Source organism: Symphodus melops (assembly GCF_947650265.1).
Source record: "Symphodus melops genome assembly, chromosome: 18".
In the NCBI taxonomy this organism is placed as follows: domain Eukaryota; kingdom Metazoa; phylum Chordata; class Actinopteri; order Labriformes; family Labridae; genus Symphodus; species Symphodus melops.
Window position 1 is genome coordinate 12,159,562 of NC_136708.1, and position 25,433 is coordinate 12,184,994.

General features: G+C 38.0%; 3 protein-coding genes across 7 annotated transcripts in view; 2 read left to right on the plus strand and 1 right to left on the minus strand.

The window, feature by feature from the left end:
• Window positions 1–377: 377 nt before the first annotated feature.
• gngt1 (guanine nucleotide binding protein (G protein), gamma transducing activity polypeptide 1) lies at window positions 378–1,317 on the minus strand. Its single transcript, XM_079368648.1, has 3 exons — window positions 1,270–1,317; window positions 1,072–1,170; window positions 378–843 (listed from the first exon to the last, which is right to left on the minus strand). Exons 2-3 carry the CDS (start codon window positions 1,165–1,167, stop codon window positions 718–720), a joined length of 222 nt encoding a protein of 73 aa, XP_079224774.1. The 5' UTR covers window positions 1,168–1,170; window positions 1,270–1,317; the 3' UTR covers window positions 378–717.
• A 959-nt stretch (window positions 1,318–2,276) lies between these two features.
• On the plus strand, window positions 2,277–4,480 carry tfpi2 (tissue factor pathway inhibitor 2). Of its 3 annotated transcripts, none has more exons than XM_079368660.1 (5): window positions 2,277–2,495; window positions 2,682–2,852; window positions 3,072–3,251; window positions 3,630–3,807; window positions 4,019–4,480. In XM_079368660.1, exons 1-5 carry the CDS (start codon window positions 2,423–2,425, stop codon window positions 4,074–4,076), a joined length of 660 nt encoding a protein of 219 aa, XP_079224786.1. In that variant the 5' UTR covers window positions 2,277–2,422; the 3' UTR covers window positions 4,077–4,480. The 3 variants fall into 3 exon arrangements, with proteins under 3 accessions (XP_079224786.1, XP_079224784.1, XP_079224785.1); XM_079368658.1 differs by having other exon boundaries at window positions 3,630–3,803; window positions 4,016–4,480; XM_079368659.1 differs by having other exon boundaries at window positions 2,279–2,495; window positions 3,630–3,803; window positions 4,034–4,480.
• Window positions 4,481–11,540: 7,060 nt separating this feature from the next.
• Window positions 11,541–25,433, plus strand: part of calcr (calcitonin receptor) — a 59,411-nt gene continuing 45,518 nt past the window's right edge. For 2 of the 3 annotated variants that reach the window (XM_079367913.1, XM_079367914.1), the window contains exon 1: window positions 11,541–11,938. The gene's annotated coding sequence lies outside the window, so the exon portion shown is untranslated. The remainder of the gene's footprint in view (window positions 11,939–25,433) is intronic. The other variant, XM_079367912.1, reaches the window with a different exon arrangement.

A 25,433-nucleotide genomic window follows, 5' to 3' on the forward strand; every position in this document is an offset into this window, starting at 1 on the left:
GTTTTGAAATTTGGGATATGTTTGTGCTTAAAAGTGGCTTTTTTTCCCAACAATTTTCTTCTTTATTAAAATTGCGTAATAACTGTGATTTAAAAGCATCTGTCTTAAATTACCTTATTTTATTGTTTGTGTTTGCATTTACATTTCTATCTCACTCTGTAGAAATGTCTTGACTTACCGTTGTACTGAAAAGAGCCAAATCTTAGAACACACAGTGCTTCCTTACATTTAACTTCACAATGGTTTGTCATCATAATTTAATGACAGCACAAAAATGTTGCATGAGAAAAGTTTGTCAAACGACTGCAAACTGAAAAATTTCTTTTTTTCTCTACCCAGTCATGAAAACTTCCCACAGTGATTTGAAGGAGACAGGCTGAGTTACAAACAAGCAGATTTAATGGCCGTTGCTTCTGTGTATGAAACAGCACATGGGCTCATTTGTTCATCTTCGACTCACCACATGAGAGAGAAACATTATATAACCCTTGCTGAGTACAACTCTTATTTATTGCTTCTTTCCAAAGAATACAATTATAAGGCTACAAATCTGGCAAGAAGATTGGGAATCATATACATGTTCTTTTTTTGTTTGTAACTATGACTTTGTTGTGTCCTTCTAGGCTTCTTTAGTCTGCAAATCTGTTTTTTTTTACAAGTGGAGGGATCGTGTTCTTGGGTGCTAAAATGTGTTATGAAAAGCTCCAGAGGTCCAGTCTAGCAGACGACACAGCCACCTTTCTCCTTGAAGGGGTTCTTGTCCTCTGGCATTCCTTTAACAAGGATGTCCTCCTCCTCCCCAGCCTGGATGTAGTCCTTAATTTCCTCGCAACACTTAGATGTCTAAAGGGGATCAGGAGAATGAGTTTCAGGACTTGTCCAGCCATTTAAATCAGATAGGAATGGTGTAATTACATTTTTATAAAATATCAGCATAAATACTCTGAGACGGGGGGGAGAATAACTTCTTATGAATAACAGTTGAGAAAAATAAAGTGTTCCTTGTTAGTTTTAAAATGATAAAGTTGCTTAAAAAAATTCACCACTGTTTTGTATTGTTATTAAACTTACCAACCACCTCTCAAGTTTCACTTCAATTTTCAGTTGAGTTACTTCCATCTGAGCCTTGTCCTTGTCTGTCAAGTCTTCTACGTTTATGACCGGCATACTCTGTCAAAGAAAAGTAACATTTAGCTTTTAATGTTAAGAATGAAAGATATTAAACATTAAACTATTATTTTTTTATTTAAAGAGTAAAAATACACTCACGAATGCCTCCGGAGACCCAACCTTTCCCCCTGAAGTTCTGTTGTAGAATCCTTCTACCGGTCCTCTCAATCAGGGTTATAAAGTAATCTGCATATACAATCCTAATCTGCTAATCTGATTAAAACAATCCCCCCCCCCCCCCCCCCCCCCCCCCCCCCATGGATGATCACACCACAATTTAAAAATAGAGAAGTAAACCAAAGGTGTGTGTTTCACTTATTTCACATTACATGTAAAACACAAAGCTGTATGTAAAGTGTATTACACATTACACATATTAATTCTTATTTTTGCTTCTTTGACTTTGCTTTTTCTTCTCCCAAGAAACAGATTAAGAGGTGCTATTCATTTATGGTCACTTTGATAAGAGGGCTAATCTGTATTTAGCCTCCACCTGTCGAGATGGAGACGCATCAGTGTTATTAACATGACTACACTTTTTAAATAACACCCTAGTCATAGGGATTGGCTGTATCTGCAAAAGGTAGGCATACCTTTATTTCTGTTTTTGTCCATAATGAAAGCAATATGCCACATTTGTGTATGTTGTTGGTGGTTGAAGGCTCAAGGTTGAAAAAAGAGACGGATGATTACATTGAAAATGCCTGTGTGTGCGTGTTAGTGTAGTTCGTGTTAGTGTGTACGCGGGGGGGGGGGGGGGGGGGGGGGGGGGGGGGGGGTCTCAGATGCAGTCAGAGGGGTGTGTGATGTGAACCTGATGTATCTGCCAAGTTAGATGAATGCTTTACGAGAGTTTGCAACGACACGGAAAAGTTTCAGTGATGCATTTGGGTTTTGGATATCGCTGTTCATCATCATCATAGTTATTACCGGTAAAATTAGTCGCAATAAATCGGAAGTCAAATTTCTCTCCTGTTTTTGTTGGCTTGAAAGTGACCCTTAGTCATGTATCCTACATTACTGCAACGACCGTTTGCGCAAGTATTACAAATTTACAGCGACACTCTGATGTCACGGACTTGTTCATCCCCATTCTCGTGTAGTTAGACTGTAGTATTGAAATGAGTCATTAGGCTACATCCCCGCCCCTTGCCTTCTCCTGGGAAACACTTCACCCTGCTATAAAAACTGAATCTGTCCGGGATGGTCTTCAGAGCTGAAAAGGGCTTTGAAGGTTTGAAAAGGTTGAATTATGGAGTTTTGCACAGTAACGCTGATCGCACTGTTTTCCTCGTTGTACAGCGCCTTGGCCCTGGCACCTAAAGGTAACGCGCTGTAATGACGTCTCTTGATTTAACCGAACTATTCACACTTTAAAGTCGTTACTTGTTGTCTATCATGTAATCTCTATCGTGAGAAATCTTTATTTTTCTTGTTGTTTCCTGCTTATTCTCCATGTTTTGTCTATGCTGCTTTCGTCCTCCACTAAGCATATCTTTTTCTGCGTTTAGGCGTGTGCCTCCTTCAAGTGGACGAGGGACCTTGCAGGGGAAACATTGAGCGCTATTACTACAACAGTATCACCCAGAAGTGCGAGATTTTCTACTATGGAGGCTGCCAGGGGAATGCCAATAACTTCAACAGCTTTCAGGAGTGCCAAAAAACCTGTTTCAGAATCCCAAGTAGGTTTCTCACTGTGATGAGCGAACACATAAGAGGATGGTGACCTTGCATACTTCTCAAAGTTATTGAAAGTGCATTGGGTGTGGTTTCACTTTTTGCATTTGAACATCATCACTTTAGGCCTACATTTTTTATACTAGGCTTGTTAAAGTTCTGTGCTCTGAGTTGGATGCTGTTCCCTACCCCCCCAACTAAAATAGTGTCATTCTTCTTCACAGAGATTCCCCAAATCTGCAGGTTTCCTAAAGAAGAGGGACCATGCCGTGCCCTCTTCCACATGTACTTCTTCAACATGACCACCATGCAGTGTGAGCCCTTCTCATATGGAGGCTGCATGGGAAATTCTAACCGATTCCAAGATCTCACATCCTGCATGGAGTACTGCAGTCCACGAAAAAGTTAGTATAAAATGATTTGATTCTGATGTGCGGCTACCGAAGTGTTGCTGATCAGCATCTCTGTGTGGCTAATTTACTCCAAATGTCTGTTTGTCAAGTAAGAAGTAACAGAGTAGCCTACTCAAGCACAACTAAGTAGCTCTGTTGGAAAAAAAAAAAAAAAAGATTATATGTGTGAAAAGAAAGCTTCATCATGCCTTTGTAGAGATGCACAATGGTTAAAGTTACATCATAAGGAAATAATTAAACATCTGAGAGAGGAGAAAAAAGTGATTCCCTTTTGAAAAAAGCAATCAGAATCTCCTCTGATGTCTCTCTCCTCTTTTGAATGGCCGCCTAATCTTGCTTTGTGTCTCTTTTTTTTTTGTTTTTTTTTAGCCATTCCCGTGCTCTGTCTGGACCAACTGGACAAAGGGAAATGTTCAGCCTCCATTCCTCGTTATTACTACAACACAGCCACCAAAATGTGTGAGGAGTTCATCTACTCGGGCTGCGGAGGGAGCAGCAACAACTTTGTCTCCAGGCAGAACTGCATGGACGTGTGTGTTAAAGGTGCGTGACTGGAGCATTATGTTTGTTGATTATTTATCGAGATGTTTGTAGCTGTGGACCATGATTTATCAGCAGTTGACTTGATTTAATGATAGTATTTAAATTAGCAGTTAAAGCAGCATATTTAAAATACAGTTGGCTGATTTCTTGGTCAGGACAAAATGGAACATACCGTACCTAATTACTGATCAATTTTTACTTTGTTTTTACAGCAGCCAAAAAACACTCAATTCAACTCAAAGGTCGTCGCAGGAGGAGGAGAAGAAGAAATAATCTCATCTCTTTTTTGCAGGCGTAGTCGTCTGACACGTGGTCTCAGGGATTTCATTCAGACAAAGCCTTCTTGGAAGCTAACATAATTGATTAATTGACTCTTTTTTTTTTGCCAAAGCAGTTTTTGTCTTGGTTATTGTCATAGAAAGAGCATTACTGGCACATATAAAGTTACACTGTATACGTATGTCATGCTCTATGAGCAATTCAAAATGTGAGTTACCTTTATGTTTTTTGACAAAGTTTTTACTACTGCACTAATGTTCCTGTGAGTTTGTTTTTTATATAACGTGTGTTTTGTTACATTATTATAAATATTTAATCGAAATGAACTTTTTTTACTTGCTCTGCTGTATTATGAAAACGTTTTTATAAAATATGAAGAATAAAACACCAATATTACACTTGTGTTGTGTCTACTGAGGTATTTGTGTTTGTGGTATTTGAAATGGTTTAAATGGGTTCCTAAATCACTGCGGTGTATGCATAACCTTTAAGAGTGTTTTAACCAGAGCACAACAATCCAGCAGGCAAAATAAAACAGGCTTGGCCAGTTTCTTCACTTTCTCTGAAGCACTTTCACTTTATCTCTGGGTGTATTCCATTCTTTACTAATGCTGCTGTCCTCCCGCCTTATCTGGTGAGACTTTGCAAGGCACTCAGGCTTATCTGGGTTGGCTCAGCGAGGCTTTGAATCAGGAAGGAAGTAATCATGGAGAAGCAAATGCTACATACTGTGGCAGGTTCATTAGGACGATACTACCTTTCAAAAAGGAGAGGAAACTGCAAAAAAAGAGACTTGAGCTCCAACAATGGTTGCAGCAATCATAATAAAATTCTGGATATTATTACTACAAACTGGAATGCAGCCAGGACTCACGTTTTCCTCTAAAGCCAATCATCGAATAGGATTTTTGTTTATTTTTTGGTCAATACTACACTTACATTTTTTAAGATTTTTTAGATGTGTTGGGTCTCTAGAATGTGACTGGCCTAAATCTGTGCTGTCTCCAACTCTAATAATAGAAGAGTTGAAGCACTGTGTGATATTTCAGAAAATAAATATTTATGGAAAGCATCAAAGGAAACTGCACGCCCAATCTGGCCTGGCTATAAATAATAATGAAAGGTAATGCATCTGTCTCAGCCCCTTCACTATTAGGAACAAGAGCTAAATCATCTACGAGATAGACATCTGAAAGACAATGTCATCCTAACAATGAGCACACAACTTCTCGAAAGCAACATACACTTGAAATGTTTGATACAAGTAGTTTGGGAGGGTATTCAAGCGACGCTTGGTTCAGCTTTTCACTCTTTAAGGCAGACTCCCTTCCTTGTCAGTCGTTTTTTATCAATAAAAATACAAATGATAGCATATCTAATGAGTGTAGATAGTAGACAAAATATTCAGCAAGGAAGCTACCTTTACAGGCTATTTAAACCACCAAAATACATGATAAATGTTTCATATGGCGCAAACAGACACACTGGTTAACTTTGAATTTGAACAAAGCTCTAAATAGGACCATTTAGAGGTGGCAGTATTATAGAGGCTGCAGAAGATTTGGTGTTTAGTTTAGAGGGCTCGAGATGAATTGATCCAGCTCTGTTTATTTCATTAGCTGCAGCTCATTAGGCAACGTCATTTTTCTCCCTTGTTTTTCGTGTTGATTAATGAACATTTACATTGAAACATGCTTCTCATTTAAAAAGAGATTCATTACATGTGGAAAGTCCATTTGTCAGATTGTAGGTAAGGTGATTTTACGAGACATTTTCTCAAAGTTAATGGTGGTCCTTTAGCAATTTTGTTTAAGCCAGTAAGCATCTGTCTCAGTACTGAGAGGGAGTTTATTAAATCCCTCTTAAAAAACGTGCTGGAGTAAGTGTTGAATTTAAACAGTTCACGTTATACTAAACATAATAAATCACTTAATATCTGCATCTGCATGGCATAATCTGCTTTAAAGATGGCTCAACATATTGTTGATATAGTGGTTGGTGAAGAGGAGAATCTTAGACGCCCCCTGGTGGCAGAATAACATATAGCTAATTTGTCATAATAAAATATTAACCTGTATTTATGATGGTATTTTCTCTGGGTGGGTTCAATATAACTATACAACACACACACACACACACACTATTTATACAGTTATAGTAAATATATATATATAATTGTTATAGTATAAAACTTGCTACTGAATTGGCGTTGACCTGTTTCTCACTGCTTTTCAGAAACAAACTGCAGATGCAACAGATTCTGCAGCTACTTGTAGTTATATAGTTGAGAAAATTGGAGCAACCCACGCAATGCAGTGTTGAATCAGCAGCATTTATTCGACTACAATCGGCACCTGTGAGTGTTTTTTGTTGAAATGAGCACTGTACCTGCTGCTTCAGAGTGTTCTTACACTTGTGGCTGCTTCAGTCAGAGTTTACTAAAAAACATGAATTTGGATACTGCTACATCTTCTTCAAATCTATTCTCTCTTTTCAAACAATTCACAACACATTACTCTGATAGATGGATAGGTATGAGTTGAATATTCAAAAGACAAATATATAGCGGATATACACTTGACATGTTTTGCTTAAGACAAATCAGTCTAATGTGTTAGAGACTGCAAGACAGAAGGAAAGGAAGTTCTACATTATGTCTTTTTGTGATATCAACAATAGAACAACATTATAGATATGTAGTACTTTGTTGTAGTTTATACTCCCTTTATATAACAAGAAGCCATCATTTAGGTTTATAAATGTTAGTGCACCATGTGGTGTTAAATCTTTACTTACTTGTATCCATTACTGGTGCACATTATATAATTCACAATTTAACCTGTTCTACTAAAGAAGTACATTACTCTGCTTCAAATACTTTATTTTACTGATACAAAGGCAAAATTCACAAGAAAAAAAGCAAAGATTTTAATACATTCTGATTAAAATCCATAGACCTCTGGTCCCTTTAGATTTATCTAACTACTGACGAGAACTGTTATTAGCCATAGAAGTATCAAACAGCCTTAAAAGTCTGTTTTACTTTCAACCCATTTTTGTTGGAGGATTCCCTGCCTGTCCTGACATGGCATCAGTTTCCCCAACATCCATCATCCCATGTTGGGGTAAGTAGAACCCATCACCCCCCCACCCACCCCACCCCTTTCTTTGCTCCTTATCCTGAGATTGATGTGTCTGCTGATGAGAATCCAGGCTGCCGAATACATGTAACTGTTGTGTATTTAAACAAGTCAGACATCTCTATACTTCTGAAGTTTTACATGGATTTCTGGAAATGCCAACAAGAAGAGATTAATTTGGAGATGTGTGTTGTCTGAGCATATGCAGGTAGTAGAGGTTTACAGTCATTACCTTCCCAATTCTAACTGTGGCTGTACTTACCCTGCCTTTGCTCCGGTAACAGGGCAGCAATGGATTTTTCAGGTGAGAACTTTCTATGATAACAGGGGTCCTTTTCCATTCTGCAAGACTAAGGAATCAATTTCACATATTATTGACAGGTTCCCTCCCACAGCTCACAGATCTTTACTTTCACAACTGTGCTTTTGTTGTTTGAGAATATCATCCTTTCCTCTGCACATGACGCATTGCTGTAAATAAATCTTCTGCTTTCACCCTTCCGCAAATGTGCCACAAACCCTTTTCGTCAAGTTCGGGAAGATTAAAAGTGATTTGAACAGAACAAACAAATACAGATGCTTATTTTTCTCCTACGCCAGATGATGACATTTATCTTCCAAATTGAAAAAAACAAACAAACAAAAAAACAACATTTATAAATAAATAAATATATTCAGTCCAGGCTGCAGACTCTTCCTCATATTCCCCTCCTGTACACTTCAATTACAAGCTCCCAGAGGTCGAACACTTGATATCCAGCTTCTGTTCAGCAGTGCTCTGCAGACTCAGCATCTTAAAAACACATTGTGAGAATTAAATTTGCAGCTCAATAATATATGTTTTTTTAATACATATTTCATTTAGGAGAGCTGACCTGCCACATGCTGCCCTTGAGAGGGATGCACAAGAGAAATGAGAATTCACTGAGTAAGCATAGTGTATGCAAACTAGAGGTGAGAAACAGATTATCTTTCTTGAGACCTGCTCCAAACTAAACTGGATATGTTGGTGGAAGCTGAGCAAAGCGCCATGAAAACATTTACTGAACTAAGTTAAATATAGATGTACTGAAACTATACATCCGTATCTAGTTATTTGAGGTATAGAAGTTTGGAAAAATATTTATTAGGACGTCTGACAAATTTTTTAGCAACTAAAACAGTTAAATGTAATTTAGCCATTAAAAGTCATATTTAAATTTGCTCCTACTGTGACATAAAAATGTAAAAAGAAAAAAAAAAAGTAAAACATGTACTAACAGATGAGCTTTCTATCAAATTAGGTTAAAAACTGAAAACAACTACAATCGGAAAACACTGCTGATATCGAAATCCAGGCCTGCAGCCACAGATTCTTCAATATTAAGCAGAATTTGCACAATTCTTTTTTCTGCTTAATCGGTTGTAAACAAATTACAATAATTTCAGTAATTGAAGGCAGGGTTTGTAATGTTCGAAAAATAGCATGATTTTGAAAGTAACATCCTCGCTGTGCTCCGTATTCACGCATCCCCTCCCCTCTGTGCCCCCTCAAAGGCCATGCCCCTCACGTACGCCATTGGTCGAGAAGCGGATTTCAGCTCATGCTTTGAGTGTGGGCTCATGCATGCATTATTGGTTCATCAAATTGGTACCTCGTGGCACACATTGGTCGAAGTTTTTACATGCTTCCAACAGATGACGGATTTTCTTTGTTCTCTTTTCAGAGCACATAAGTAATTAATGTCTGTCAGGGCCTAAAGACAATTTCAACCAAAATCTTAAAAACGTTTGTATCTCTGCTGTGCTCTCCATCAGCTCCCAAGGGAAATATCTTGCACTGTAGTGGATAATCCTCTAGCTTCTGGCTCCTGTTTGGATCAGGGCAGATTTGAGATTTTTCCTGAAAGAAATAGAAGAATTAAACCAAAAAGCTGATCAAAAGAAGCTTCAACTCCACTAGCAGTGATAATATCAATGCACATAACTGTGTGATCACTGTCAGTCTTTTCAAATGTTTCAGATCAGAACCAGTGAAACAACGTGGTAAAATAAAGTCAGTTTTTACAATAGTATTACATTTTTAGAAGTGGTTTTTAATTTGTATATAATTTCACTTTTAATAGAATCATACAAGTTGTAGCAATGAGCAGTTGTTCTTTCTTGCAGCAAATACTAGTGTTTATTGTTGAAAATAAATAAAAATAATCATTCCCTGGTTAGAAACGGCTTCTTACATGCTTCTGATTCCTCTTATTCAGCGTAATTAGCTGAAACTATAAAACCTTGAAATCCAACAATTGCTTCAGCAACAGTTATCGTCGCTCTGGTTTTCTGTATCTCTAAGAAATATAATGAATTCTTTTGTGGGGGAATGTTATACAGTGATGTTCTAAACCAAGCTGCAAGAAGGAGTCACATGGCCATCATTATCCTCTAGAAACCTATCACAGTATGACCCACAAAATGGGCGAAGAAAAATGGTATCCCTCCAGCTCCAGTTTGCTCATTGATTCACCACCTTCCATCATCACCCCGACTAATCATAATGAGGAGGATTCTGTGAAAATGGCCTCACTTTTTCATAGAATTGTCCTTTAACAACAACATCATCTACAGCACAGCTTCAAATGCGATCAGTTGAAACAGGGGCTCTTCCAGAAGGGATTTGTAATACCTCTATGGCTACCATTATAATATGTTATAAATATGCAGCTACATGGCCAACACTGATTTGTCAGTGTGAATATGAGGATTTGTGTTGGAATACTTTCAGGGATACAACTAAAGACAAGTGACAGAAGGATGTGTTGCCAAACAGGGATCATGCCTCGGGCTCTGGAGAACAAGATGTTATGGTTGGTGTTTTAAGGTTGGGTTCAGGTAAGTATTTATTGTCCGCAGTATTATCTTATTAATAACGTGTTTGTGTGTGCACCTGTAAGAAATGTGCGATAAAGCTGGGGTGGACAATTTTGGAGAAACAGAAATTGTAACCTCTTTAAGTATCCAATTCGAGAAATATTAGAAGCCCTTCAACAAAACACATGAATGTGCACATTGCAAACAATCATACAGGATGAGTCCGCATGAGAGCACAGTGCTTAATTGTAGCTGAATCAAATAACCATTTTCTACCATTTTTGTGCAACTGTAGGTTGCTAGCTTTAGCTTTCCAAGAGACAGGCAGTGGAAGATCTAAGTTTGTGTTGGGACACACAATGAAAGGCAATCACTTTTGAAAGTGCTAGATTGTGTAAGTTTTTGTATTAGAGTAAAATGAAGCTTCACCCCTTATAAAGTCCAGTTAGTTTGACCCGTGGGATCACTCCCTACCATGCTTGAGCGCAGTCCACCTTCTTGGCCCTGGCATGCTTGAAAGAGGTGGAGATAATTGAGGCCAAACAAATGTGTTGAGTGCTTTTATATCCATTTGCAAGGCTGATATGTAAAAAGTAAGGGTTTTTTACAACCAGCATTGTTTAGGCCTCCATCCTGTAACCTGATAGCTTCTTCCTCTCTGTTGTGGAAGAACGGGATGACTGGAAATGTTGCTGGAAGGCCCAACTGAGGAAGACCAGATGCATTGCAGCAGATCTTTAAGTGTTACGCCACCTGTTGACCATGCAACAGCGTAACTCACAGTGATAGTTGAACTGCGTAGCATGTCGGCTGTATGCTAGCTTGCTCACGCGCATGCTATTTAATAGAACAAAGAGCTCCACAGACAGTAAACCTTTAATATTTTTTAACAAAATGAAAAAATTAAAATTAATTTATTACAATATTAGGCCTAAATATTTATTCAGGCTATTTACTGATAATATTGTGTTTCCTTTTCAATAGCGCAACAAATCTGTAGCCTAGGTGTAGGCTAATTTTAAGGATTTGGGGATTTTAAAATGTATTTGAACTTTTTAGGTTGTTTTTTTTTTTTAAATAATAGGTTAGCACTCAAAGCCTATATGTCCTTCAACATTTGTCAATGGCGTCTTTATCCGAAAAAGCTATATCATGTGCCAATGTGGTTTTGCAGAGTTCCTCTTTCCTTGAAATGTGTGGCTAGTCGACTGTTTGTTAAAAACGATTCAAAATAGAAAAACAAGTTATATTGTGACCACATTTGAACGTGATAAGCCTCGAAGTAAAGAGAACATGAACCTTGTCATTAAAGTCATGAAACCCACACTGTGGCCACCCATAGCCAAACAGATATGTCTTTTAAATCCACATTATAGAATTTGTCATTATGATGGTGTCCAAACCCTCGCGCTCACACGCGCAGGAGAGCCTCCCTCTCTCCTCACTGTGTGTCTGCAGCACACAGACACACTGAAGATAAGGCGAGGAGGAGCTCGGTCACCACACGCTCGTCCGCGTAAAAGGGAGGCTGTTAGACGCACTTGGATTACCGGGCAGTCAACTGTCACCATTCATAACGGCTGCAGACCGGCGTCCTGCCCGGCGCTCCTCTCCGCGCGCACCGTCGGTCATAAAATCATCTCGTAAAAGGTATTTACCTGGACAAAGCTACAGCAGTAGAAACGTTTGATTGATTTTTATTTCGGGTTTATCTCCGTGGATGCAAGGTTAAAAAAAAATAAATAAAAAAAAAGTTTTATTGACGCGGCGTTATAGGAGCGCAGAAGCTGGGAATCAGTCTCCGAGGAAGGACGTCCAAGCTCCTCTGAACCTCCTCCACATCTGTTTGTCTCGCAAAAAATCTACTGAAGTAAGGTATGGTACCGACTGAAATGATCCTTTTGAACTTCTTCAAGTGTTATGCTGTAAAATGTTATTATTTGTCAGCTGCGAGGATGGTTTGCTCACTTGTCAGTCACTTTAAATCTCAATTTGCAGCTTTTAAAGTCACGTTTTCAGGCTGATGAGGGAGAATCCCATTTTCTTTGCAATGTATGACCGTGACTGTTGACGCAATATGAAATGGATTTTCATTTCCCCGTTTATAATGCTGTTAAAGGGATTATTATTGCATGTTGATTGAATGTAAACACCAGCTTTCCTGAGAAAGGGAAAAAGAACCCAAAATGCAGAGTATGAGTCATACTCATGTTGTGCTGTCTGTGATGCTCTATTTATAAGACTGAAAAACTCCAGCCAAGGCTGAAAGGAGTTCTCATTAGATTTAAATTGAAATGATAGCATGCATTATACCCATGCAGAAAATCTTATTTTGTGCTTTTGCAAGCTTTTCCTGGAGTAATTCTAAAAATGCAATGATCCACGGGGGATTTAATAGTTAATGCTCAGGAATGACATAAATGAATTTTGAAGATTAGATCCTCCCAGTGAATGAATGCAAATTTACAAAGGTACTTTAAATAGTCACGTTCAAACAGCGCACATTGAGGCTCTTCTTTCCAGCCGAAGAGATGCAAATTTGTGGGTTTCAGATGAATCCTTTTTTTTACGTCACACAAACTAAACACACTCAGGAATTAGACTTCAACACAAGACATACAAACACACCCTGCAGAGGGTACTGCATCCAAAAAAGATGATTGAATAGAAATTAAATGGAGAGGCATCAATATATGAAAAATATTGAAAAAAACATCATTTTACAACACACATAGGAAGAACAATCTGCAGCTCACGCTTCACAAAACTAGACACATGAATAGATTAAAGGTCAATGCATGCAACCTTTCTGCACTTCCACGATTAATCACACTGCCAAACAAAAAGAGCACAGCGCCTGTTTGAAGGGTTAGAATAAAGCTTCATTTTTTTTCCCCAGAAAAAGCTGTCTCCTTCATATGTAATATATTTCTACTAGCCAAATCCACCCCGAAAAGGCTTCATCTCTCCCCTCTTTCGCCTGAGAATTTCTGACACCACTTTTTAAAACCACCCTCCTGCATTTACGCTCACATTCACTATATAAACAAATTCATGGAAAATAAGCATTCCTTCATGCACCCACTTTTCCAGACCCACAGGCCGTGAAACAAAATAATACGAAATATTGGTAAATGCTGCGTGCCTGCATCAGTTCACTCACCAGTTGTGGCAGAAAGCGAGCAGAATGTGAAGTGCAATGCCTTGAAGATGTCTGTGGCTATATTGGGATCCTTCTCTTGGGGATTCCTTTGACTTTACATAAGCCTGTTTAAAGTAATGGCTTGTGTCATCCAGGGTTTTATTGGGGCAATGGGAGTAAAGGGACTTCAGTTAGCTGATATGGCAGAGGACTAAGAGCCTCTGCACATTCAAATTTACATGTACATTACTGATGAAGGTAAGGAAAGGTATAGACACGCATACAGGCTGTCGAAGAAGGAAAAACAGAAACAGCACAGAATGAGAAAGACAGAAGATAAGTTTAGACAGACAGACTGAGATATGAACAGCACCCTGCAGTGAGCTGAGCCTGTCTGTCTGCTCTCTGAGTCTGGGAGATAAGTTTGTCATTCATCATCCCACATGCTGTCTGTGTGTCTGTCTGTCTGTTTGTCTGGCTGCCCCTCAGTCTGGACAGAAATGGGAGAGCAAGCAAGCGGCAAATATGCTCACTGTGTGAAAGGACAGGAATGAAAGAAAAAAAAAGCAAGAAAGAGGGTGGCAAAAGAAAGGTCTGCATGAAAAGATTACGATGGAAAAGATGCAGAATTCGCAAAAAAATGTGTCCACTTAAGGTTACATATAAGGCGCCAAAGTGATGAGGATGAGGAGGATGCATGTGGTATGTTTGCACTTCAGTGGTGTTTAGTGTTGTTTGAGACTATGCCACAAACATTGACACACTGCCCAAATACACTGCCATACATATTTCAACACACAGCTTAGGTATCTGTCCCTTTCTCTCACATACAAACATCTTATAATTGAGTCCATCACTCAGGGAAGGTCAGTAGAATATCCACTGCCTGTTGTTATTCTTCAATATTAATCAAGCTAATGCCCCATGTTTTATTCAGAGGTACATGGAATGACCCACAATGTCAGCCTATCATCTATCCACCAAGGTACTGTAATCACCAACGGGACAATGCTCATTTTACTGCAGAGGACTTACATTGATATTTATCCTACAGTACTACTCCCTGCTCAGAGCAAATCAGATAAATCATGTGATTTAGCATAATTAAGGTGCATATTTGCAGATGTGGAAAAGACCTCATCACTGACCCTGAGCTGCTACTTTGACAATGCGGACTATTTTGCTGTCAATGGATTTCTTGCAAGCTTTTAGGGAAGCTAGCAAGCCATACATCAGGGTTATTGTTTAACCTTTTCTGTTGCATAATAAATTCTTATTTCCAGTGAGATCCAAAGGTCAGGAATTTCGTCTTAAATTCCTTTCCCAACGACATAAGGCAGTGTACAGCTGGGTCTGTGTAAACTGATGAAGACATTTTAAAAAAGCAGCAAGGGACACAGAAGTCGACGTCTCTTAGACTATTAGGCAAGCTGGACTTGGTTTAGGATGCTATTAAAGTTAAGTGCTGCAATATGTGCAGCACAACTGTAGCCATTCTCCGTCTCTCTAACATATTGGCTCTCAGTTCTGTGCACGAGTCAAATGAGCCTTAGTGGCAAACTTTCTGGACTCTGATTTAAAATTCAATTTCACAGTCATCTGTTGCAGTTTTCTCTGTACTGTAAAACAGTTTACTAAATGCAGGTGGTAAGATGAGGAGCTTTAGAGAAATAAGAGCAGAGAACATCTGAAGTGATTTACGACAGCACTCACGAGAGACCGAAGAGACACATGAATCTAAAGTGATTACACTGTGGCTGGTTATATATCACAGAGTAATACACTAACTTTAAAAAATACTGCATGCACAGCGCTTTAAACAGTGAGCAGAAGTATCGATAGGTGGTGCTAGAATAGAGTGAATGGCTCATGGCTTGGTTACCAGGGAGAGTTCTTTACAACAGATGTGTATGTGCTCGAGTGCATGTGTGTGTATCATTTTCTAACCATCGTAATGTTTTTTTATAAAAATGCCGTTGTGTCTTATCTGACCAGTGATATCTTCCTATACCTTGAATACTTGAATTACATTTTCAACATTGCGACTCAACCATGATCCAGTGTTTCCTCGATCGATCGAATGTTCTCCTTCTGACAGCACATCAGTTTATTAGCAGAGCCGAGGAACGTGCTGTGCCATAGCAGCTGTTTATTATCTCTCGCCTATGATGTTTATCATTGAGGTGTACCTTAAGGTCAGAAAATGATTGTCATGTGTTGTGAAAAATAACGAGGATTTTTTTGGAACGGTAAAAGAAAATGTTTTGCAGGTATTATGACATCATAAACAGCTGTGTCATATTGTAAGTTAACTTATTATGTATAAGAATAAAAAAGTAAATTTCCTGCTTAAAGCTGTTAAATTGTGATTTTGATTTCACTTCTGTTCTCCAGAGTAGTTTCTACATTTCCTTCTGGCTTAAAAAGACAGCTGTGAAACATTTTAAGCATCCAAAATCCTCATTTTAGGCCGCCTCTGACAAACTAACGATTACTCTTCTTAATGTTGTGGAAGCAACTAACTCAATTTCTCTTGACAAATCCAACAGAAAGCATATAGGCATACATTAATGGGTAAAGCAGGAGCCACACGTTGATAGAGCCTTTATGAATTTGGGATACTTTTACACTAAAAGGAACAAACATCCATGTGAAGGATCCAATTAGCATGCAAATGTCTGTACGCTTCTGTTTCTTATTGTCTATTTTTTTCGTTTATACTTGCTATTGTTTGCTATTCAGTAAAATAAGCTCATCTTTGTTTTATTCTCCGTTTCTTACTTGGCAACATCTACTCTACGCTTTTGCTTATGTGCTTATGTTTTTTCTTTCCAAACCCCTTCTTCTCAGTCTTTTCCTTGCCTCATTCTCCATCTGTCGTTTCTTTTTCTACTCATTGAGTTTATCAGGGGTTGGGCCGACATGGCAACCTGCTTCTTCGTACTCCTTTTCATTTTCTCTGTCTCGTGTCTTCTCGTGTCTTCCTCTCTGTCCTCTCACTCTGTCCTTCACAGTTAATTGCATGCTCGGTCTCACTTCCATCGTCTCACCTTCAGGTCTAAATCTTTTCACTTCCTCCCTTCCGTGTTTGGTTGGAAAATACTTCCTGGGGAGGGTGTGTGTATGCTTGCTTGTGTGTGTGTGTGTGTGTGTGTGTGTGTGAGTGTGTGAGTGTGTGAGGCGGCGGGGGGGAGGAGGTCTGTGCCAAAGTGACATCCCCTGATAGCTTTCTGTTGCTTGGGGAGAAACATGGTCACAGAGTGAGCTTTGTGCATGGCCTCTGACACGGAGGAGTCAGACTTATCACTTGTCCTCAAAAGATCCTTTACAATGTTGACGTTGGTCTGGTTGAAAGTCCTACATTTGAAAGTTACAAAATAGAGGATTCGATCCCTCGCATAGTGTAATCTTCTATAGAATAAACTCTCATTATGTGTGTAGTTATAGACTCTGACCTGTCAGGTGTCCAGTTAGCTTGTCCTTCATTTGCCAGAAACACTGATTTAGTGTAACATGCTGGAAACTGTCCTCCTTTTCTCAAGATGTTGCACTCTCCCATGGCACGTATGCATCTGTCAGCCTTCATGCCTGCATCAGTCAACAGTAGGTCTGATAGTGATCTTTTGATTAATGTGAATGTGAAGACTTGCAGTAACATAACAACAGTAAAACAATGAAAGGCCAATGAAGAGATTGTGTAATAGTGGTGGGAAACACAGATGTGCGTGTTTGTGGAGGTTAGATCAGAAGCTTGATGCCCCTTTCACATTTCTGTTGTATAACAGGAGCTACATATTAAGCTGAGCTAAGAGCAAAGGTCAGGGACGAAGCTTGCCTGGACCTGTCAGAAGATAACAATATTCACTTATTAGTCCATCTGAAGCTATTTTTTGGCCAGGAGCAGATTCATTGTTGTTAAATCATTGTGCACTGCCAAGAAAATAGCATATTAAAAAAAGATATATATATATATATATATATTTTTTTGGACATTATTACTCAATACATAAAACAGTTTCTTGAAACATTCTACATATTGCAAAAAAAATATTGAAATGTCTTATTCGCAGGGATGGTTTGTGTAGTAACGTGTCAGGATAATTTGGCTTTTCAGCCAATAGAAAGACGATTGCTAAGTAAGACAGAATTGCACCTCAATAAAACGTTTTGATGAATGAAATAACATGCCATTATTTGTAAAGAGGATATGATCTAGAAATCCTTTTTCGAGGCCCAAAGAAAAAGGACCCCCTCTGAGGGACCCCTGCTGTTCCCCATTGAAGTGTGTCTCTCTCAGGGGGTCTGAAAGCGAAGCACAGTGTGGTTTGCAGTAATTAATGAAGGTTATGTTGTCCCTCCAAGGGCAGCTCTGTGTGTGCTGTGAGACACTGTTAATTCTGACTTATTGCAATATCTCTCGACTACCAGACTGTCCATTGATTTACTTTGCCTGTTGGCTCTTTTACATCCTGATTTTGGCTTTTATTTCAACTTCCTCTATTAATCACAGGGTTGATTATAATACCAGTTGTAATCTGCACCAATTAAGGTCTCATAGATTGATTGGTGGAAGCCAGGGAAAGATCTTTCGCTAACTTTGAAAGCTTTGAACAGTGATTTTTTGTTGTTGGTTGGTCTCTGGGTTAAACAATTTTCTCTGAAAATAAGGTGGTGCACTTCAAGTTTAATGGGACCTTGATGGTGTTAAAATAGCAGAGGGATGTGAATATTTATTTCCAGAATCTTTGCCATCAAAGATTGGTCCTTGCATAAATGTACTCCTTGCATAATGCTGGTTATACTTCAAACATTGCCTTCTTTTACGCCTGAGTAATGAGTTCTATGATCTTAGATATTATTACACACGTATGCCCTTTTCTTCTGTTTGATCTACAACTAAATTATTCCTAAAAGTAACTGATCTGATGTTGAATGTAGAGCAATATATTGAAATATTTCTGTTAATACGACAGTCAGAGCAGCAGGAAGAATTCAGACTGTTCTTTTCTGAGGGTCTGAGAGGGCTTCAGGGGCTTGTTGAGCAAAGAGAAAGTGAGGTAATGCATAGTTTTCTTGGGAAGCTTTCTGCTCACTCTCTGCCATTTCTCCCTTGTGTCAAGTCATCATTTGTCTCCCATATCGCTCCTCATGATGATTGAATGTTTGGTGTTTTCACATTTTTTCTTCCTCACTCTTTCTCCCGTCTTTTAATTTCTTTAAATGTTTACCCTTTGGGGGCAACAGTAAAGGAGTGAGAGAAGACTCTAGCTGCTATTGTAATTATCCTGCTGGCTGCTCTGAGTATTTGTGATAACAGCACCCATCTTTCTCACTCTGCCTCGTTTCCCTCCCTGTCTGTTTACAGCTTGTAGCACCCAGACACATCCCACTCCCTGACCCAATGGAGCGTGCTAGGAACACTGTGCCTAGAAGGGACTTGTGGTTCATGCCTTTCAGACAAGTCCAGCCAAAATACTTCCTTAATTGGTTTCCCATAGCCCTCAGCTGCAGCGTGCTTCCTTTGCAACTGCACACTGATGCACGTGGGTGTTAGCGGAATTGGACAAAAGGCACATACTAATGGGATCTTTGTCCATCTTTGCAAAAAGCTTGTTGTGATCACAGAATAAGGCCCACAATCAGGGGCGCTATTCTGTTTTTCTACTTCTGCATATTTGATTATATTTCATCTTTAGAAATATTTATAGAGTTTTAATCTTCAGTAAAAAAGTTTGCAGTCAAGTTTGATAACGTATGTTGTGGCTTTTGTTTTGATATTAGAGGTTATGTCAATTACTATATTTTATCTCCCCCCTAATGGTCTCAGTGACTGAAAAAATATTTGCAGTCTTTTGAAAACCGTATTTAAAGTGGAAATGAGAGCAAAGGCTTTGAGGCAGAGGCCTCCTGAGAAAAGGGTCTTCTCTCACAGCGATAATTGAAAGCATACTGTGAAAGAATGTGTGTTTTATTTTTTTATTTTATCTCTAGAATTGAAAAAGCAAGGTTATCTTTTAGATGTGAATTATGATCTTCAGATGGGTTCAGAACTGGCGAGTGGCATACAGTCAGTCACTCAGATGACCGTGCAGGTCATCTGTCTCCTTTATTCTTTATTCCCAGCTCACCTTAAATAAAGCTCTTGAAGCAAATGTTTCAAGTCCATGCACATTTCATATGCATATGTGAGAATGTCCATTTTAAAGGGACACAGGCAAGTAACCGTTTTAGAAAGGTAAGGTTTTGAAATCTGACCTGTCATTCTCATAAAAGTAAAGTCTTACTAATTTTTGAAAATATGAATGTATAAAATATCACAATCTGGTATGATTGGTTGTAGTGAATGTTTAGCTTCATAAGGATTTATGCACAAGCTTTTTTTACCCTGTGTTAAAAGCCTGTTGTGTTTAATTAAAACTAAATGCGTGAATTTGAGCAACGTAATTATAAAATCAGCTCTTATCTTAGTATGATCTTTCTTGTGTTATTCCTTAAATCTTGTTAATTATGTGTTCAAACTTGTTTTCATTTTAAAAACATGCCTTTGGGCAATTCTGGTAAAGTTGGATGTAGTAACTGCGACATGTGGGGGTGAGATAGCACAAATTAGACCTGTTAAGAAAAGTAAACTTCATTATCCTGTTTTAATTACAATGAACACTTTTGAAATATCAGGAATTGTCAAGGATTTCTCAAGCACAAAAATAAATAGTAATATAATAGTATAATAATTCTAAATCAAAGTAATGACTCTTGATAATTCTGACATGTGAATTAAAAAATGCTGTGAATCAGTTAAAACAATATTCATGTTTTCTGACTCTTACTCAGTGGTTTTCTTTATATTTCAACCAGATGATAATACTGGCCATTATTAGCATATCCACCAGATATTAGCTCATTTTTATCTCTGACATGCCACAATATTATTAGGTTTATTCACAAGTCAAATTTTGTGTAATTTGAGTATCACTGTGATATACTAGCTATTCTCTTTCACCTGCAGAGTGTTCTATATGGATTATGTCAAGCATTATTACTTCTCAGAGTATCAAGTGCTGATGCATGTACATGTGCAGTTACTTTCCAGTTCAGGGACCATCTTGTACATCTTTGCCACAAGTGTTGGATAACCGCATTTGAGGGATCAACATAATTCATTCAATCAGGAGAGACAAGTGCATTTAGGATAATTATTAATTACAATGAATAATAAGAACATGTGATTTAACAGAAAATCTTTGGCGCTTGGACTCTATAGGGTGCTTGATATCTTTGGGGAATATAATTCTGAGTGTCAGATTAAAGATTAAACCCCCTTATGGAGTCCAGACCCTGATGGTGATGAAGCTGATGATTTGATGAGAACAGATGGGTGAAAATTTGATGGCTGAATATTCTGCTGATGAAGATAGCGGTGATGGGGAGGTGGATGGGTGCACGAAACATCAGCATAAAGAATTAAGGGCAGAGAAAGAACCATGTTTAAAATGGAAGCAGAACAATGACAGACTGAAAGTGAGGGAGGAGCACTGTGCTATTGGTTAGATGATTACCGCTGATGAGACAGCTGATTACCCAATGATAGCCCAAAACTGACAGCTTGAGAATGACAGCGGAACCATGAGTGCACATGCAAAAAGAAAGGGTGAATGAGAAAGACCTGATCGTAAGTCACTTAATAGCCTCATTATAGCTTCATTACACATATTTATATCTATCTCTACAGATTTAACAAAGATATTGGCCGATTTTTCAGTATCTAATTTTTTTTCCCCCCAATATCGATATTGATATTCTCCTCTAAAATTTCTCATACAGTTCGGTTCCTACTTTTAATTACATTTATATTGAAATGTTTATTAATTAACAGCAGTTGAAAATACTTTGTTAAAGTTTAGCTGTTCAATCACTGAGTAAGCCTGACACTGAGTTAAAAGATCTCTACTTTAAGGAAAAGGAAAAAAAGAGCTGTCTTAAAAAAAAAGAGCCATCAGAATTTCACTTCATGATTAAGTAGTACAATAACAGTAAAAAGCACTTAGTTTGTACTCATGTCTTCATGAACTGAACTTCATTTCGACGGTACTAATGGATTATTATGAGGTGGAGTGTGATAGTAACGGTGCAGAGCATCAGATGCATCAGTGTACATCCATCCTCTGATTAGTTAATAGTGGGCCAATTTGCAGTGCTGCCCAGACTCTTTCTGGACTCTAAATTGCTACCATGAGCACGGCACAGATAATGGTAATGGTATCAGACAGAGAGGAAATGGGAGACTCTCGTCACCTCTGTGAATATATGTGTCTGTATGTGTGGATATGTGTATGAGTGTGAATACAGCACACATTTCCACTATGTTGCCGACCTACCCTACCTGAATATCTTTAGTCACTGCCGTTAGGGACTAATTAACCACACTGAACTCAATAAACAAATGAACACACAAGAAGAGGCTTTTTATTTTATTTTAATGAGCTTGTAAAGAAAATTCAAAGACAGAACATTAAACTGAGTATGAAGTAAAGAGGGATGTTTTCATTTGGAGACATTTAGCGCCATTGAGTAAAATGATCCAGCACAGATATTCTAGTTACGGTTGCACGATAGTGTTTGTTTGAGAGAAATAATGCTCTAATCCCAAGCATCTTTAAGTCTTTGTGTGTACCTAACAAAACATCCAACCATTAGACAAAATTGTTTTTACTCCAGTCACCACATTGTAAAAAAGAGGGATCTGTTTATAGTCTTGTTTTTAATGTTAAAAGTGGTCATGAAAAAATGTTCATTAAACCCAGATAGAGTATCTATAATTATTGACTGCACTTTAGAAGGGATGTGTTGCAGTGTTTTTGTACATCCGATCAGGGTTGATGGTTCTGTAAATGTCAAGAAGGCCAGCCTTCAGTTTTCTGCCAAGCCACGAGGAGAGTAAGACAGAGGGAGCGAGCGGGGAAAGTGCAGGTGTTTAAGAGAGTGCAGGCACGCATGCTCTTTCTCTCTCTCTCCTGTTTGCTCTGGCGGGAACACAGCACTTTTATGAATAAATGAATGAGTAAATAAAAACTGGTCGGAAATATATTTTGCTTGCCATAAAATATATTTGGGCAAGCAAAGTACATGTGTGGGAAACAATGGAAGCAATATATTCCTGAATATAGCTTAACAATAAGTATTTTTCTTTCAGTCCTGAGTTCTTATGTCCCAAGAAGCTTTGTGTGTGAGTAACTGCGTTTTTTCTCTGTTGCATTTCATCGGCAGTTCATTTGGGTTTGAATAAATGTAGTAATTGCGAATTTCTGAAAAGCCAATACACTGTAAAATATGTCTTTGGATCATTGTGTCCTCTGACATTGTCATAGATCGCCTTGTCAAAGAGCACCAGATTGTTGAATTTCTAATTGCTGCAATGTCACAATACCAACTGCAGTCCTTTTTCACAGGAGAGTTTATCATATCTTTTAAAACCACTGACCCTTTCATTTACTCACAATGCTTGTCAAAGCTACAGTTAGAAACTTCACTTTTGTGTTACTTTGGAGAGTATGGGTGTACAGCTTATGTCCTTTGCCGAGCTTGTCCTGCACGTATGTAAGTCGTGTTTTAAGACAAAAAAAAAAAAAAAAAACCTCCTCCTGCTGTTTTTTAACATCCAAAGTGAATCTCTCTCAATATGTCAACAAAGGTTGTTTTAGTGTGTTGCTAATTACTTTGTGTTTACAGGCACAAATGACTGCACCATAATCTAGTTGCTGGTCTTGTAGCTCATTCAATAGCTCATATAGAGGCATCAATATTCATTTCAGCCTGTTTCATAAGCAGCTAACAAAGTCTCATAGTATGAGCTTTAAGGATGGGGCAGATGAGTGTGGGAATGTCAAGTAGCTCACTCATTGCACATTAAGAATGTGTTATCACCTCTACTCCAAACTGAATTTAATAATCCATGCTTTACTAAAAGCATCTTAATGTGGTTTAAACAGTAGGATAGGAGCTGAGGTATGACCAATCAGGATGTGAAGAAATTATTCCCCTAATTTACATTACATTAAGCAGCAGCAACATTTGAATTAGGAATGCAAATGGAAATATTTGATGGAAAATTAGGCATAAATGAGATAAGAGTCAGAAAATGCACAAAAGTGACACTTCTATAATCAATGTCAAAGAAGAAACTACATTATCACCTTTGTTAAAAGTAAGAAAAGCTAACATAAAGCTAAAGCTACTGAAACAGAAGAGCGAGGGAAAGTGTTGTGTACGAGAGCTGCATCTTTTCAATCCTCACTGATGCAATTAGATCCGTTAGTCAGGGACAATATAAATCAGTGCAGCCATGTCTGTTAATGATTTGGGAACCTTATCAGTGTGGGCTTTGTTCATTCTAGCCAAAAGTTCTTTAGTCGGCTCATATCTACTGCTTTCTATCAAGGTTGATCTTATTGAACTTTTTCTATAAAGACTTTGTTCTTTTTTCCTTTCACCTTCCAGAACAAAATATGAATGAAATGTTTTCCTGTCATGATGAAACTTTGTCTATTTTCTCCCTCTTTGTGCCAAAGAAGAAGATTTGATATTTCATGACAACATTTACATGAAGGTGTTATTTTCACCGTGTCAGTATGAATCACATGGAAATTTGTCTTACTCATTTATTCAATGTAGAACCTAATAAATTATATTGATAAATTAATTAAACCTAAACTCACGTTTTTTTTTCAAAGTGTTATTTGGAGTAAAATATCACAAGGTTCTTGCTTTTTCTACATGTCTTAGACATAATCTGTTAATTAGGTCAACACATTTAAATTAAGATTTAAAAGGGTTGAACACTAAAGTGCAGCTGGTAGAAATTAGCCAGTCCAATGGAAATATAGTGTAAGAGCATGTAGCCTGGGAACTCAAATGTGTATGCTATATTTTCCTCTGAAGATGTGTCTGGTGGTCCCTCTCCATTCAAGACAGATTTCTCTTTGTCCTTATTTAGGTTGCCAATTGCAACACATTTTTTTTTTATCCTGAGAATGTTTAAGTATGTCATGTCCCGTTAGCTTTGTTAAGTAATGCAGTAGCTGCAGGTACAACAGTGTTTCTGCACACAGCCAGAGCAGAGAATGTGAAACTCCACATTTAAAGGATGAGAGCAGTCATAGAGCTCACTGGAGCTCTGACAAGTCTGGACATGAGCTGACAAGAAAAAACAAGAATACTGTCTTACCTTCAATAAGTAATAATAATAATAATAATAATAATAATAATACATGTTATTTGTAAAGCACTTTACATTTGTAAAATCTCAAAGTGCTACAGAGTTTAAAAGCATAAAAGAGTAGTTAAAAACACATAAAACAAAAAAACAAGGTTACAAGAAGGCTTTTCTAAAAAGATGAGTCTTTAGTCTTTTTTTTTTAAAGCAGCTGTAATCTGTGAGGCCTTCAGGTGCTCAGGGAGAGCGTTCCACAATGTTTTGCCAACCTGAATTTGTTTGGTTTAACCAAATCAACTGAAGTTGATAAGCTTCAGTTTGTGAGTTATGGGGGAACACAGAGGAAAATAAAACTGCTTGTCATCAGCATATAAGAGTTTGGCACATTGTATTCTCTAAATAAAAAATAAGAACTTACATTTTGTACCAACCGTAAATACAGTAAAAAAAACAGTAAAAACAAAAGATATCTGTTAGGGTTACCATTCAATCATGAAAAATCATCTCAGAAATACACTCGGTTATATCAGCAAACTTTCAGCTACCAACTGATGAATAAAAAAAAACCCGTAAGAAATGTATTTCAGTCAGTATTTAAATAAACCTGTAAAGCACAACAACATTTGTATTTTAGTATCCCTGAATTGTTCCCACTTGATATTGTCTTGAACGAAACTTTTCACATTTTTTCATGCATCATACTCTATCTCGTCTTCACACATACAAAAACACACACACACTGACAAAGAAGGATGTCGCACTTCAGCATTTAATCACAGACAAATGTAGCCAGTAAATTTAGCAGACAAACGAGACTGTAATCCCTCTCATTCACGATCCTAAAGACTCATCCTAAAGAAGAAATGCGTGGCAACACTACATCCTCCTCCTCTGCTCTGCTCTGTTTCTGTTGCTTATTACACATGTGAGGTCGTTTGCATACTTGACTTTTTGCTGTAGCTGATCAACTAACAAAAAGGCTTTTCTTTTCTTTGAATGTTTTGGTTTGATTGACTTCT

Coding starts and splice junctions, on each gene's coding strand:
- gngt1 (XM_079368648.1), bottom strand. CDS start 1,167: ATGCCGGTCATAAACGTAGAAGACTTGACAGACAAGGACAAGGCTCAG. Junction 844..1,071: donor TGAAACTTGAGAGGTGGTTG/GTAAGTTTAATA, acceptor GATCCCCTTTAG/ACATCTAAGTGTTGCGAGGA.
- tfpi2 (XM_079368658.1), top strand. CDS start 2,423: ATGGAGTTTTGCACAGTAACGCTGATCGCACTGTTTTCCTCGTTGTAC. Junction 2,853..3,071: donor AACCTGTTTCAGAATCCCAA/GTAGGTTTCTCA, acceptor TCTTCTTCACAG/AGATTCCCCAAATCTGCAGG. Junction 3,252..3,629: donor GTACTGCAGTCCACGAAAAA/GTTAGTATAAAA, acceptor GTTTTTTTTTAG/CCATTCCCGTGCTCTGTCTG.